The sequence below is a fragment of the Carassius carassius genome, chromosome 14 (genome assembly GCF_963082965.1).
Source record: "Carassius carassius chromosome 14, fCarCar2.1, whole genome shotgun sequence".
Taxonomy (NCBI): domain Eukaryota; kingdom Metazoa; phylum Chordata; class Actinopteri; order Cypriniformes; family Cyprinidae; genus Carassius; species Carassius carassius.
This window is the reverse complement of record NC_081768.1, coordinates 13,271,650-13,286,455: the sequence shown is the minus strand read 5'-3', so window position 1 is coordinate 13,286,455 and position 14,806 is coordinate 13,271,650. Positions and strand designations below refer to the sequence as shown.

The following is a 14,806-nucleotide window of genomic DNA, read 5'->3' as shown; positions in this document are numbered from 1 at the left end:
CTGCAGAACGACCGTCATTCACCCGTGATGAAGGTAAAACGGTGAAATCGGTGAATCAACGTTGTGTTTTCAACGTTGATCCAATTTGCAAAATCGAAAGGTCATTCCACGTTGATTCCACCATGGTAGAATCAACGCTGAAATGCCGGCTGGCCTAGATAATAATGCACACTAAACACTGACTTGCTGCAAACGACTAAGTTCACGTAGAAATGTATCCCTGCACCACAAATGATCTTTACTTAATTGTGTGTTTTTTTGTTTTTTGTTTTTTTAAATTTTGCTTAATTTTATTGGGGCGGCAGTGGTTCATGTAGGTTGTCTCCAAACTGGAAGGTTGGAGATTCAATCACCGGCTCCACCTGACCACGTGTCGAGGTGTCCTTGAGCAAGACCCCTAACCCCAGGTGCTCCCGATGAGCTGGATGGCACCTTGAATGGCTGACACCGCAGTCGGTGTGTGTGAATGGGTGACTCTGAGGCAAATTGTAAAGCGCTTTGGATGGCCATGTGGTCTGTTGAAAACGCTCTATAAATGCAGTCCATTTACCATTCCATTTATGATCTTTACTTAATATCCGGATTTTTGGCATAAAAGAAAAATTGATTATTTTGACCCACAATGTAGGCTATTGCTACAAATACACCCAAACTTATGACTGATTTTGTGGGTCGGGGTCACAAATCATCTTCTTCATCATTATTTTTTATCTTTAAAACAACCTTTAATTTCGTACATTTGCACAAACACGTGTAAAAGCAAAATGACAATAGCAAAGCATCTTAAAAGAGTGAAATGTGAGGGTAATTTGCTATTGTGATTTTATATGGGATAATAATGCATCTAATTTTCCCTACCTATCCTTTTCATGGAATGTCCCAATTTGCAAAAAGTGCCTCTCTGCCATTTAAATCATTAACATAACGGAAAGGAACAAATTGTGTACAACTATAAAACTAGTTAATAACGATGTAAAGTATGACTGTTGCAATTAGTTACCACAGTTTAAAATTTAAAATAGGCTCACTTTTCTGATTTAAACTTGAGACAACACAAATATTCAAGTTTTCAGTTAATAACTAACATTACACTTCACAGGCAGCCTTTAATTTTTTTCTAAGGTGAAACAACACTTTTACAGTGTGTTGTCCAGCTTTGAAAATATACTGTATGTGAAGATATTTTTAAACAACTTAATATAAACTTATACCATAAATACGTAGGCTATATATGTACAGTAATTAAATAATGAATTGGGAATTAAATCCTTTTAATGCTTTAATATTTATTTATGTTTTATTTATTTTTATTAATGTAGGCTAGGCTTCTAAAATAAATAAATAAATAAATAATAATACATTTTTAATAGCGCCTTTTAAAACAGCCAAGGACACCTTATAAAACATATCTCAGTCTGCACTAAAGCGAGAAAATGCATTTAATCGGTGTTCTTTAGTGCCATTATGGGATTATTTTGATCCTAGTTTTTATCTCAGACATTAAACCGTTGCATCGTGTTGGTTGCAATATAAGGTCGGTGTTTTGCATGTTGTAAGCTTACTTTCTTGTTTTCTTGCTGTCCGATTGCATGATCAGTTTCTAAGCAATGCTTCGACGGTTGAAGTGTGGACTTTTATTTTGGTGTTTTCTCAATGGCTGTAATGATGACGTGTGTACAGTCATATTATTTGTTGACTCTGTTACGCCATCTAAAGGTTCCTTCGCTTGCACTTCTGCTATCTTGTGATTAAATATTCCAGTCGTTAGTCGTTAATCTGGTGAGGAACCCTTGTTAAATATCATTTTTTAATTGTATACATATGTGGGCACGTGCACAGAATCTGAAAAACTCTGCATTTACATTTGGTCATCAGTTGAGTGAGATGAATCTGTAACTGTTACCCCTCTTCCGGGTGACTCAAATAGAGCACTTTATTTGATGACGGGATTAAATTGGTCACAGCTTGTAAACTAAATGAGTAACGCAACTGGACATGTCATTGTAAATTACTGATATTATAGCGAGGGATGTTGTAGATTGCACGTTTTGAAATACATTTATTAATATTAATTAATATTAATACATATTTATTAAGATAGTGAAGTCATTAAAAAACTTAGTGTATGTATATGTGTATGGCATATTAGAGTCTAATGGGTATAGAATTTAGCTTTATGCATCGTTCCCTAACTTTTGTCTTCTCAATCACGTATTTGTGGACAGCAATGCTGCCTGTAGTGGTAGTGCATGGAGGTGCTGGTCATATTCCCAAAAAAAGAGCTGAACTGTCTACTACTGGTGTAAAGGAGGCAGCCAGGACTGGGTATGCCATCCTCCAGAAGGGAGGAAGTGCCATGGATGCTGTGGTTGAAGTAGTGGCCCTGATGGAGAACAACCCAAGATTCAATGCAGGTACTCATAATACTCATACTTCACACCTAATACCTAATAATATATCCAGGGTAAGTAGAAAACTCAGGTTATGCCCATATGTCATAGGTCAGGGATCAGTGCTAAATGTGAAGGGGGAAGTGGAGATGGATGCAATGGTAATGGATGGCAGGACTCTAGATATTGGGGCTGTTTCAGCGGTCAGAAGAATTGCTAACCCAGTGCAACTGGCCAGGCTTCTCATGGAGAAGGTATTGTTATAAAATGCATAACAAATTCCCAACTACTGTACATGACCACCACGGGAGATTTGGTTTTGAGTAATCTACAGTTACCAAGATTAAAAACAAAAAGTGTTAGACACATAACTAGGGAATACTAGGCTATATGCTCTCAGATGCTTTTTGCATACAACGAATGCAGTCTTTAGATGATTTTACAAAACTTTGCATTTAAAATAATGTAAATAATGTCTGTCCTTTCTCTGGAGACAAAACACTTGTGTCTGACAGCTGAGGGGGCCTCTAAGTTTGCCAGAAGCATGGGTGTAGCGGAAGTGCCTGAGGAGTCATTGATCACAGACTATGCCAAGATGCGCTGGAAGAAGAACCTGCAGCCAGATGCCAACCCTGTGGAATGCCAAATGTAAAGCTTTTATGTAATGAAAACTGGTACAAAGTGCTGACATAAAGTTTTTGGCATGAGGTGCCTAATGTCTTGCAACAATAGTTAAAGGGATAGTTCACAATCAGTTTCTTCAGACCTGTATGACTTTCTTTCGTCAATGAAACAAAGAAGATTATATTAGCTACACTACCGATCAAAAGTTTGGAATAATCCCGTTCAACTCTTATGTTCAACAAAGCTGCATACTCCCATAATGGGAGTAAAAACAATCATATTGTGAAATGTTATCAGATTTTAACTTTTCTTTTTTTTCTTTTTTTTTAATTAGAATATATTTTTAATCGCATTTTACCTGTGATGGCAAAGTTGCATTTATTTCTTTATTATATACAATGAAAGTAAGGAGTTCAACTTTATTATTACTATTATTATTATATAATGAAAGTAAGGGGTCCAGTTTTGTTTACTATATGAAATGAGCATTATGTTACCAATAAAGCATATTTCATTTAAAAAGGACATTTTAAAAGGAAACTCAGTAATTTTGCTTATTTTGTGCATTCATTTTAAATGTCTAGAAATTAAAACACATGGCATGCCCTGTTGATGTACTTTATCTGATTTCTTTCTTTCTGATGAACTATTCCTTTGCTACCAGAATAATTTAAACCATTTGTTCATGTGGGTGTTTTAGGGGCAAGATGGGAACAGTTGGTGCAGTTGCTGTGGACAAAGACGGGAACATTGCTTGTGCCACATCCACTGGTGGAATGATAAATAAAATGGAGGGTCGTGTGGGAGACGCCGTGTGTTGGTAAATCCAAACTTGCTGCTTTGCAATATATGTCAGGGGCCTTGATTTGATTTGCTCCAACTCCAGTGTTAACCTTTCCAAGAAATCAAACTACAAATGGCTTTACGTATAGTTGTTTCTGTGTATTAAACTGAAATAGAAGAAAGTATTTTCACATTGAAAAATTACACACGCAAAAAAAAAAAAAAAAACTAAGCAGCTAATATGACAGCGACTGAACTCTGACCTTTGGACATGCAAGAATGTGTGTAATTTTCAGCTGCTCATGAGAGCTTGTTGCCTGCTGAGTTAATATTCAAACCACAGATCTAATCCCCAGCTCAGCTCAGCACAACACACCACATTCTCTCAGGACACATTTTAACCTGAGGGAATCACACATACACACTAGTGATAGTAATAGAGCTGCATAAACAGGAGAATAGGCTCTGCTGGTATTGTCTGATTTAGTAAGTCAGTAGATAAGCGAAAATGTAAAAATACAGCTCCCTTATTCTGAGAATATTATCAGGGATTGTCTTAAAACAGGTGGCTTTTTTAACAGGTGGTTTGCTGAGCGTGAGTGTGCATTGGAAATATCTCACTCTGGATTTGTGTTTCTTCTGATTCGCAGGATGTGGGGGTTATGCAGATAACAATATTGGGGCTGTCTCACCCACGGGCCATGGGGAAGCCATCATGAAGGTCACGCTGTCTAGACTCGTTCTTTTCCACATGGAGCAAGGCATGTGTTACGAGATCATTACAACTTATTTAGCATAACAACAAACAAAGCTTTGTGGTCTTTTTATTATTTTTGGTGAATGAAGCCTTATTTATTAAATATTACATAATTATATAATGCTAAAAAAAACTTCAAGGACATATTAAACTGATCAAAAGTGACAGTACTACAAAACAATACATGCTATAAAAATATATATATATATATATTTTAAATAAATGCTGTTCTTTCAAACTTTATATCCATCAAAGAATCCCGAAATTTTTTGGCCTATCACAGATTCCAAAAATAAAATTAAGAAACATAACTGTTTTCAACATAATAACAATAATAATAAATGTTTCTGGAGCACCTAATTAGAATATTACAATGATTTCTGTCGGATGATGTGAAACTGAAACCTGGAGTAACAGCTGCAGACAATTCAGGTCTGCCATCACAGGAATAATTTACATATTAAAATATATTCAAATAGAAAACAGCTATTTTAAATTTGAATAATATTTCGCAATATTCCTGTTTTTACTGTATTCTTATTTTCTTTTATAAATGCATCTTTGTGTGATGGCTTTCAAAAACCAACTTGAACTTTTGAATGGTGGTATATTTCATAATTGTCTATTGCAGTAGTCAAATATATTTCATGTTTTACATAATTACTCCTTTTCCTAATAAACACAAGTTATAATGTATGTGTCAAAACAAGTGACTACCAAATGTAGTAAAAATAATGCTGGAGGACTTTGGTATTAATTGTAATATATTGTACATAGTGAGAAAGGAATGAAAGCATTGCTCAGAACAACTAGCAAGTTGTAAGAGACAATTAGATTTGGATCGGACCTTAAAAATAGCTAAAAACACGTAAGATTGTTATGAAACGTTAAATTTAAACTAGTTTCTAGAAAAAAATAACTGGAACTGTAGAGTAATAATATATAACTGTCTGAGCACGATTGCAAGAGCTTTACATCACAATGGAATCAAAATTAACCTGTCTGGGTTTATTTTGTGATAATGCTCTTCCTATAGTACATTTTACTAGATGTGATTATAATTTTATATAAAGATAGTAGCCATATGACCAACTGATATCTCTCTTATTTTGTACTATGCAGTTGTACTCTGTAGTTTTATTACTGCATGGCAAAATAAAAATGTCACATCTTGGACCATAATTCAATCTTCACTATAATAATGATTTAGAAGCAACAGGTATATTGACATGAGCTCATATGAGCAGTTCATATGTGTTCATGATTAGCTGTGCAACCAATTGCTGGTGCATTTTAGTAAATAAATGGCTTGAATTACTGCAGCTACACATTAACTGGAGATCTAGGGCCTCATTAAAATGCTTGACTTCAAGTCTGTTTAGGTAAACATTGTTCACTTCATTGGTCTGAGGAAAAACTATTCGAGTCCTACTATTGAGGAAACTATGTCTCATACAATGCGTTACATAAAACCACCTCCAGCACCATTTATAATGAGCAGACACGTGGAAGTCAGAGGTGAAGAGCTGTCTCAACAGTAAAGTGAAGGTTAACTTCCCTGCACATCCTCAGAAGGACATTTCAAATAACATGGTCTGCCTGTATGTTGTGTAGTGTAAGATGGAGGTGATCTGTATGTCTGCTTTTGCCTTGTGTGTGTGGAAACATAACGGGAAGTGTTTTCGCTGAAGCAGCAGAGGTCAACTTTGCTATATGTGTTGATATGGGCAGGGTGTTGATAAGATTATTTGGTCTCATCTAAGATCAAATAGTTACAAACAATATGATTTAAAGGAATAGTTCAACCAAAAATGAAAATTTGGAGACTGTTTACTCACCCTCAGACCATCCAAGATGTAGATTGTTTCTTCATTGAAATAGAATTGGGGAAAATTAGCATTATATTAGATGATCACCAATGGATCCCCTGCAGTTAATGGGTACCGTCAGAATGCCAGTTCTTACAACTGATAAAAACATAACTATAATTTACTAGTAATCCGTACAACTCCAGTCCATAAGCTAAAGTCTTGTGAGGCAAAAAGCTTGTAATAAACGAATCCACCAAGATGTTTTTAACTTCAAAAAGTTTCTTCCAGCTAAAACAGAAGTCCTTTTTTCATAATATTGCTTTCATCTGGTCTGAATAAGAAGAAAAATATGAACAGATCAAGCCCCATTTACAAGTCCAAAAAACAGTCCAAAACAGTTCTAAACAAATTTGTCTGCAGAACCAATCTGACGTTTTCCACTGAAAGAAGCGGTATTATGGACTCATAGTTTGTCAAAAAGTCAAAATTCCTTAATAATAGATTTGTTTCTTACAAACGCAGCTTTTTGCTTAACAAGACATTAATTGATGGACTGGATTTGAATCGATTAATAGTGGATTATTGTGATGTTTTTATCAGCTGTTTGGACTCCCATTCTGACTGCAGAGGATCAATTGATGAGCAAGTAATGCTAAATCTATTCTGATGAAGAAACAAACTCATCTCATCTTGGATGACCTGTGGGTGAGTAAACGTTTAGCAAATGACCATTGAACCATTCCTTTAAAACATTTGCTTCCTTATTGTGCATTGTCACATACATCTGGCAGAGAGATCTGGAAATATACTACCATGTATTTGTTAGTCCACTGTATGTTTTTATTTTAGTAAATCACTTACTTATATGGTTAATTGTGTGTTTTCTATATTCTCTAGGCAAGACCCCAGAGGAGGCTAGTGATCTAGCTCTTACGTATATGAAGGAGCGGGTGGATGGTCTTGGCGGGGTGGTGGTGGTAGATCTAAAAGGGACCTGGGCAGCTCAGTTCAGCAGTTTACAGATGTCCTGGTCCGCTGCCCAGCAGGGCGAACTCCACTATGGGCTGCTCCGTGGCGAACACTTTGTTGAGCCTGTACAAGAGAACATATAATGACCATACATATATGCACAGTCACAGGCACATTTTAGTTTATTAAATTTTTACAATCAGTATTTAATACAAAGGGAAATGTGCATACATGCAAATCAATGTTTGTCTGAATACATACATACGTCATGGCAGTAATTGAGCATTATTATGCATTTTGAGGTTGATCTTCTCTACAGTAAACAGTAAAGCAATGTAAGTCTTACATATATTAATGGACACAATAACTATTATAACACTCCATTTTTGACGACAAGTGCAACAGTGTAATACTGTATTTTCTCCAGTAGATGGAGGTAAATTTATGATTTTAGAATCATGTGAATTTAATTTGTTGTAAGGAGCAGTGCACATTTAAAGGGATAGTTCACCCCAAAATGCTAATCCTGTCATCATTTACTGAGCACTCAAGTTGTTCCAAACCTGTTAGAGTTTCTTTCTTTTGTTGAGTATAAAAGAAAATATTTTGAAGAATTTTGGTAACAAAACAGTTGATGGTGGTAGTTTCCATAGTTTGAGTATAACTTCAAAATATCTTCTTTTGTATTAGTAAATGTTGACAGAATTGTCATATTTGGATGAAATATCCCTTTAATAATAATTACAAAATTTAAAAATAAATGTTATAGAGATTTTGCAGCTTTGATATGAATGAATATAATACTAAAGCAGCAGAGATAAAAATGCTGTACACATACTGTAAAAGGCACCCATGAACCTAAGTCGAAATATCTTGGCAGACTTACCAGACTGGTTTTATAACTGATTTTGAAGAACAGAAATCATGATTTATTCCTGAAGTAGTTCATTGTATCATTTCCTTCTGAAAGAGAAAGCAGCTTATTAAAGCAAGTTATTTTTAACCAATAGAACATGTTGACATTTGAACAAACAATGCAGCAGTTTTATAATGGTCTATATTCTGTGACAACATTTGTGCCAAAAAAAACTTTGTAGCATGTTTTATGTGTGTTGGTGTCATCACACCATTTAGACTGATTATGATGGCTGAACTTCTGTCGGAAGGTAAAAATGTGCAGGGAAAAAAGACTTCTGTTGTTTAAGTCACTCATGTGCTATTTTAAATGAACTGATACTGATAACATCAGTTCTGGTGTTTTCATCTACAGTATAGTGAGGTGGACATGGCCATCAAATCTTAATGCCCTGACCCTCATGACAGTTTAAGTACACAAGCTTCTGATTATTGTGTCAACACACAGGCCAGCTTGCAAGTTCCAACTGTGAATTGCCTTTATAAAGATCAACAACCCAAAAACCAGTTTTTCTGCCCTCAGTGGTCAGTTTGTGTTCAAAATATTCCACACGGGAGCATGCAAAACAGCATCAGCTTTTGTCCTCTCTTAAAGACTCAACTGACAAGTCATGACCTCTTTGTCTTATATCACCCTTGAATGTGCAAAATAAAAATACATTATATCAAATAATAATACACTTACAAATTATATAAAAAAAAAATATTATAGTAAAAAAGTAGAATCTCCCCCAAAAAAATAGTGTAAAAAAAGATTAGTATTTACCTCAAGGTCAGTACCTTTGCGTGGCATGGTGCCATGTTAATTTAAGGTAAGATGGTGAGTTGATGCAACAATTTTTATACCACTTTATAATCACTTTTCCTAAATATTTGCAGGCACCCCCTTTTCAATATTTTGTATTTTGCTATTTTAATATTCAATTGGTTACACTCACTGTCCCTCACTTGAGTATGTAATCTATTAATGCGGAAAAGGTTTTAAAACTAAAGATTAAGTTTTCTGTAGTTATCTAATTGAACTGCATTTATTTTGGAGTGCAGACTTAACCCATACACAATATACTTAGAAAACGTCACATTTACGAATATTATCTACAGAAATCTATATACGAAATTATCTAACCATTAGAATTGGTCCTGCAGTGCATTAATTTTAAAATTTAGATTTTGCATTTAATTGTTTTGCAGATACTTTTATCCGAAGTGATATGGATACTCCTACAATATTCCTGTTGTGAATGTAAAGTGTATTCATTAAGAAGCTAGGCTCAGAAACAAGCTAGTTCAATGATGAAAAGCAAAAAATATATATATTATTATTTAACCTATGTGAATTTAAACAAAACTCTTGTTTAAAATATTTAAATGTAAAAGCTTAGCGGTCAAGGGGGTCATTCAGTGAATGTAAACGCTGGCACTATCAAGGATACGAGCGCTTCGCCCGCTGATTGGTCGGCACTCGACAGCGATGACAGAAAAGGGGCGGGCCTAAACTCAGGAATCCGCATAGAAAAAGTCAGGAGTGACAGATTGGCCGGAGTGTGTGTGACAGAGCGCTCAGACGACGACGACGAAGTCAAGCAGCACCCCCTTCTTACAGTTGCCATCTTACAAAGCTTTATTATTATAGACTCTTAACACAGTGTCTACATTGCAAAAGAGCGACACGACGCTACAAAACTTCAAGCAAATCAATATAATATTAGTTGATTATAACGGTCGCCTTCTATTTTTGTCTCGTCGCGTGAGATAATTACGTAATTACGCACTTGTGGCGGTTACCAAGCGTAACCTATACAAATACATCGCGCTTGTTTGCTTTGACCAGTAACCTTAAATAACGTGAGAACGGGTTCTCGTGAAGTTAAAGACATGATAAAGTTATATAGAAGACGGAGAACACGGCAAGGATCAGTCGAAGTGGAGATGGCATCCTTTCTGGACATTTATACATTTCCTCACAAGGCTTTTCTGCAGTCAGCGCTGGAGGAAAAGTCACGGGCATCTGCGAAGAAGTTTGCAAAACTTCATCAGACGGAGCTTTTTTTATGAAATACAGACATTCTGATTGTAATTTAGGTGAGTGGTTAATTCATATGCTGCATTAAGATTTTCTACTGTAGATTTATTTCAAAAAGAAAACTGCACAGTAAAGGAAGCAGTTTCTAGTCGCCCGAGCTGTGTCCAGGAAATGGCTCCGTTGTGGGGGAAAAAAGAGAAAAATAAAATAAATGTAATATACTATATATGCGCTTAATTGATTTTATCGGTTATATTTATATGATTCGACCATTTAAGCACGAAGCCGCAGGTATTCGCCCCTACTGATGTTCTCTACGACAGGCGAGTTGTAAGTGTTACAATAAACCAATGCTAAATAATTATTATAATTGGTCAAGTTTGCACATATGTCTTCTCCGCAAAAAATGACCAAGGAACTTACGCAGTAAAAGCCGGTCTGGAGCTCCGTGTAGAGTGGAGCGGAGTGACAGACATTATCTCAAAGCGTTCTGTAATCATCCGCCTTCTGCTCCAGTCCGGGCTTTCCATTTCCTGCTCAGTACTGAGAGTAACCCGCTCAGAGAGAGATCCGTGGGCGAACACATGGACGCTCTGACCTTAAAAAAAACTGCTGCTCTGTTCAGGTAAATCAACCGTTTCCATAAACCTTAGTAAGACGCCATATTTGATTAAGCGCATATTTTATCAAATGTTGTGAGGGAACGTAATTATGTAAAATTCACATATTTGTGGAGTTTTTGTCTATTGAAAGTTTATTTGGAAATATATTTTCTTCAGCTAAACAAAAGTAAAAAATTAGGCCTAAATATGGCGCTCCAGAAGTGTAATATTATCCACTTTTTTTTGGAAGGCACCTTTGCTGGTCACATATTATCTATAAACATATGTAATAGGTTACAAATAAAAGGATATGAATAGTTGTTAGATCGAATATATTTATGAAAGTTAGCTGGAATACTTTGGAAGACACTTTTTTCAGAAATTTTGAATTCATTTTTTTTGTCATATAGCCCTAAACATTTTAGACCTGTTTTCACCAAGAATGATAACAATAACTATATTATCGCCCACAACAAAGAACATCATGCAATGTTATTATAAGTAGGCACTTCAGTTTTGTCATCTGCTGCTTTACATGTGAGACAGACGGATTCTGATTGGCTATCAATGTTTTTAGCATTCATCAGCTGGAGAATTTTTTTGTATTTTTCCATTATGTCATTAGTGTTATAGTTTAGGTGTGGACTAAAAAAAAATATACATATAGTTAATAACTTTATTATCATTGCAGTTATTGTCCTTTATGTAAACAGCCCTTTAGTCTTTGAACAGAAAGAATATGTACAGTAGACCAGCAGTTCCTTCTTATCTCATTGTCATATCTGTGCCACAGTACATTACTTAGAGGTACAGTATGCATCTGTGAAACAGCCAATCAAATCTAACCTCAGCAGTGCACAAAGCTGATTTAAAAATCAGCAGATTGTGTGTCCCTTCTGTGCTAGCATTGTAGCTGGGTGGGTTGGCATGAGCCAGTGGAGGACAATTATTCATTAAACCCTTCATTATTGTACTTGACACATTAAGTAAGTCTTTTCATTCTTCATTTCATATTTCTTTTCTCGTTTCTAATTCAGTTTTACAAAGCAGCCATTAGAGTGTAAGTGTCGGTGTGGCATGGCTTCCTGCTGACCTCTGAGCGTTAGCGTTTTCTGTTAATCAGTGTTCTGGTGACACAGATGACTTGTTCTCTTGCTGTGAGTTCCGTGCCTGGAATCAGGGAACTGTGTTTAACTGCCTGCCGAGTGCAAAGGAGTGTGACCTCCAGCAAGGTCAGAGAGGCCTTTGCTCATCTGATTCAGCTTCGGGTGGTTTTGGGTTCCTGGAAAAATGGAGACAGAGAGTTAAAGCAATGTTAGTGAATGGAAAAAAGTGATTTTGTGAGAAACAGAGGTTAAAAAAAAAAATCGGTGTTCTCACATCTCAGGTAAATTGCATAAAAAATGGGACAGTGTAGTTTAGTTGCATTTAAAGACCAGGAAACACTAAAGAGGGAAAATCAACACGTAAAAGTAGTTAAAGGGGTCATGACATGGATTTTTTATTATTTTAACTTATATGTTTCTTGAGGTTTACTTATAATGTTAATACAGTTTTTTGTACAACTTTTTTTTTAAGTAAAATAAATATGACCTGTAATCCTGATCCTCTTTCTAAAAAAATCTTTTTTAAGGGGCGTGTCCTTTAAGGCTTGTCAGGAATCGGCCACTGTTATGATTGGCTAACGGGATTGCATAGGAAACAGTACAAACACCCCCTTCTCTATTGGATGTGAATGTTTTGACAACATGATAAAAAAAAGAAAAAAAAAGATAATTTCCAAACAAAAGCATTATGAAATGATTTACTTAACCGTTTGTGATGCAGCTGCAGTCAGATCTAGTACTGCTTCATCTTTCAACAAATGTTTCTTTATGAACTCTCCGTGACACTGTGCCTCATTTACAAAACAAAATAGTCCGATCAATCCTCAGACACGATCCAGGAGGCCATTAAAAAAACTAACCACTTGTTCCTTGTGCTGGGAACCATCTGATATCTGTACCAAGTTGCATTCAATTCAATTTTGAAAAACATTCGAACAGAAACAGTAAAGTGCCTAACCAATGCCTTCTGAATCAGAATGATTTGACAAATGTGTTGAATTGGTAACAAGTTGTGGTTACTATTAAAGCCAGAGGAGGATTCTAGACTTTGACTTAACCTCATCTGCCATCATGAGAAGTGCAGTTTAAGTCTGCGTTAGGGAAGAATGCTTTGATGAGGCCGTTGATCTCTGGGAAATCAGAGTGAGAGAGTTATCACAAGTGTAATATTTTCACAGACTCAGAAAGAACAGGACAATCACAAAAGTTTAGGACCAATATATTCAGGGTGATTTGACATTTTTCTGCTTTATTGCGTTCTTAGTCTCAGACAGAAAAGAGAAAGATTGAATGTGAATTTTGTTTTGTGCATGTATAGTCTGATCTTTGTGCCCTTGCTTTGACTTTTTCTTTGTCTGAGAATGTTTTATGGTCATTTTAGTAGCATAATACAGCATCATAACCATTCAAACTGACTTAGTAGATTCATGACAATTATCAGGTTTGGTCTGGGTGTTGTTTAGTTTGGAACTTGGAAAAGAAAATAGTGTTTGTACTTGTGGGATAGGTATGTTGAATGGACTATTTTGGGTTAAAATGAGTTTGTCTAAAATGCTATGGCCAAATTTTTTTTTTATGTGTCTAAAACTGGTCAGTCCAATCGTCTAATCTGCCATTAGCTTTAAATTATGTGAAAAGTATGACATAATCTACTTACTATCATGTCACTTGAAACATCTTTACTGTGTAGTATGAAAGAGCTATTTTTAATTAATGCATATTAGTATTAGTTATTATTAATTAATGCAAAATTATTAAAATGCATCAAGTAAGGCATCAAAAATATACCAAATCTGTAACTTGTGCCGCATCAAAAAAATAGATCCTCAAAGCTATTGGTGAATGGAACCATTGCTAATAATTGATGTGATCAGAGGCCTTGTTTGGGTGGAGGCCGTGTGTCTTCCAACTCACAGCCAGATCCTTTCCTTTTTTCTTTTAGTCTCGCTCTCCACCCCTTCCCCCAATTCCCTCGCCCTGTGTCTCTGCCTTACTACATGCTATGCAGTTGCCAAGTGCTAAGAATCTGCGGAATGTGGGATTGCAGTGGTCTGATAAAGTTTGCTTTGTTCCCGCCGTGACCTAAACACTGGGAGGGATATGGGACCCTGGGAGTTTCACTGCAGAGCAGACCCGTACACAGTCTCGGCACACTGTTAAGCACACACACACACACACACACACACTTTAAGCCACATCTCATTAGCAACCTTTTATTTGTCTTACAGCACATGCATGTTACAAGTTGAATATACATACACTTAAATTTGAATATGAACATTATAGTTGTTGTAGGCAGTGTACTTGTAATACTCCAAAAACTGACAGTTTTAAATAGTCTGGTCTTACTTGATTCAAACAAATACACTTTAGACACAAGCTGTATAGAGTAAAATAAGTCAAATGAGTCCACTTGTGAAAATATAAATTACGTCCGGTGACAGATAAGTTTTTTTAATGGTGGTTTCATTTCTAACGAGCTAAATGATGAAAAAAAAATGCGTTATGGAAAAAATAAAATATATTATTCCATTTTAAATAATATAATATTATTATTATAAATTATAAATATTTTACTATAGTTTGAGGATAATTTAATCTTATTTTATTTAATCTTATTATGACATGGATTTTCTTTTTAATTTAACTAATGTTTCTTGAGGTTTACTTATAATGTTAATACAGTTTTTTGCAGAACTTTTTTTTCAAAGTAAAATAAATATGACCTGTAATCCTGACCCTCTCTCTAAAACAATCTTTTTTAAGGGGCTTGTCCTTTAAGGCTTGTCAGCCATACAGTTTTCCACTTAAAAATGTATGGCTGTT

At 35.5% G+C, this 14,806-nt stretch overlaps 1 protein-coding gene across 1 annotated transcript; it reads left to right on the top strand.

The window, feature by feature from the left end:
• Window positions 1–1,743: 1,743 nt before the first annotated feature.
• asrgl1 (asparaginase and isoaspartyl peptidase 1) lies at window positions 1,744–7,852 on the top strand. Its single transcript, XM_059565512.1, is given in 8 exon segments — window positions 1,744–1,779; window positions 2,226–2,414; window positions 2,502–2,644; window positions 2,884–3,038; window positions 3,715–3,822; window positions 3,824–3,834; window positions 4,448–4,558; window positions 7,263–7,852. Coding segments are annotated over 7 exon segments (930 nt in total). The 5' UTR covers window positions 1,744–1,779; window positions 2,226–2,227; the 3' UTR covers window positions 7,478–7,852.
• Window positions 7,853–14,806: the final 6,954 nt, after the last annotated feature.